The 2,042-nt window shown below is 45.9% G+C and overlaps 1 protein-coding gene across 1 annotated transcript; it reads right to left on the reverse strand.

Annotated features, from left to right (window-relative positions):
- Positions 1 to 312: 312 nt before the first annotated feature.
- Positions 313 to 1,476, reverse strand: LOC124722590 (craniofacial development protein 2-like). The gene has a single exon (XM_047247726.1). It carries the CDS (start codon positions 1,474 to 1,476, stop codon positions 313 to 315), a length of 1,164 nt encoding a protein of 387 aa, XP_047103682.1.
- Positions 1,477 to 2,042: the final 566 nt, after the last annotated feature.

Here is a 2,042-nt window from a genome sequence, read left to right on the forward strand (position 1 = left end):
CCGCATGCTCATCGGGACATAACCTTCTTCCCAGCTGGTTGTGATAAGTGAATATAAATGTTTGAGACGAACAGACTTGTTATACTTAATAACCTCTGCAGGGATCCCATCATCACCTGGGGCCTTTCCGTTAGCAAGAGAATCTATTTCTTTACTAAGTTCTTCCATAGTAGGCATTGCATCTAGTTCTTCCATAACTGGCATTTGTTTGATGACGTCACATGCATCCTTGCTAACTTCATTCTCGGCTGCATACAACTCGAGGTAGTGTTCAACCCAGGGTTCCATTTGTTTGCCTTCATCGGTAATGACTTAACCTGTCTTGGGCTTCAGAGGAGCTGTTTTTCTGACAGTTGGTCCAATTGCTTTCTTAATACCATCGTACATTGCCTTAGCATTCCCAGAGTCGGCCGCTTTCTGTATACCTGCACAAAAATTCAGCCAGTAGTTATTTGCGCATCTCCTGGATGTTTGCTGTGCCCTGTTCTTTGCTTTTCGTAGGTCATCTCGAGTTCTTTCATTTGGGTTTCTTTTGTAAGCAAGCAGGGCTTTCCGTTTAGCCTGAGTGACTGGTTCCATTTCTTCCAAATTTTGCTCGTACCAGTCCATTTTTCTTTTTCCTTTTATTCCATAGGCCAATACTGCTGAGTTGTAGATTGCACCCGAGAGTTTTACCCATTTCTTATCAACATTCCTTTCTGCTTGCACGTTTCCTGGGAAAGCACTTTCAAAATTACTGGTAAAATCCTGCTTTCTTTGTGTGTCATGAACATGATCTGTGTTGGTACGGGGATGACCTCTCGGTTTAGCGTGGTGACATTTCTTAGGAGTGAGCCTCAATGTGCACGCCACTAGGGCGCGGTCTGTGTTGCAATCAGCACTATGATAACTTCGTATCAGTAGCACATTTTTGAGACCAGTACGCCTAGCAATGACTAAGTCAAGTTGATGCCAGTGATGAGAGTGCGGGTGTCTCCAAGACACCTTGTGCTGATCCGTAAGCTGGAAATATGTGTTTGTGATACAGAGTCCATAAAAGCAGCAAACTTTAAGCAGTCTCTGGCCATTTTCATTCATTTTTCGCACCCCATGATGTCCCAGGCAATTCGGCCATATGTCGTTATCTGATCCAACTCTAGCATTAAAGTCCCCTAGAATATACAGTGTCTTGGTGCTAGGTACCTTGGCTATTCTGTCACTGAGTAAGTCATAAAACGTATCCATCTCTTCCATGCTGGATGATAAGGTAGGAGCGTACACATTTAGGATGCTGACAGTGCCACTTGAGGAGCATATTTTCAAATCAATAATTCGCTCTGTTCCACCGGATGGTGGCACAGTACAGTCCAGAAGGGCGTTTTTAACAGCAAATCCTACGTCATGAAGTCTTGGCTCGTCTTGAGACTTCCCCTGCCAGAAGAATGTGTAATTATCCTCCCTGATAGAGCCCACGTCTGGAAGCCGCGTCTCCTGCATTCAAACGGTGGAGCTCTCTGTCAATTACGGCAGTCTTACAGATGAAATCAATCTCTTGGGCATCGTCAATCTACCTTGGACACGTGGTCCTAACATTCCAGGTGGCAATACGAAATAGCGATTTCTTTATTATTTCATTTTTGTTGTTGGTAGGTCTACTATATCAATCCGCTTGTCGAAGATTACTGCTAAGCTTCACACACCCCGTGAAGCTGGCGGATAGTGGCGGGAGAGCACCTTATTGGCTGGGGCTGCCCAGCTTGAGGCGGGCGGTAGCTGTCCAATGAGATGCAATGATCTCTCCCACCGTTGGAAGTGGCCCCTGGCACTCGTGTCTTACGCCAATCAGACAGAGCTTATAATCGGTAACTGCCTCTTCCCGTGTTATGCCGAAGTCCTTGGACGTCGCTGAAGTGTCCTCTCCAAGATGCTACAGGCCTGAGCGATAAATATGCAGACACGTGAGTTGCCCAATCATCACGGTCTCCCTCTCAACCTAAATGATAATATCCAGAGGAAAGGCAAGCCAATACGTCTGGTATCACTTCGGTTGCAGGAGCTGCCGA

Source organism: Schistocerca piceifrons, chromosome X (genome assembly GCF_021461385.2).
Source record: "Schistocerca piceifrons isolate TAMUIC-IGC-003096 chromosome X, iqSchPice1.1, whole genome shotgun sequence".
Lineage (NCBI taxonomy): Eukaryota > Metazoa > Arthropoda > Insecta > Orthoptera > Acrididae > Schistocerca > Schistocerca piceifrons.

What these genes read in the sequence shown, in the direction of transcription:
- LOC124722590 (XM_047247726.1), bottom strand. Translation starts at nt 1,476, where the DNA reads ATGCAGGAGACGCGGCTTCCAGACGTGGGCTCTATCAGGGAGGATAAT.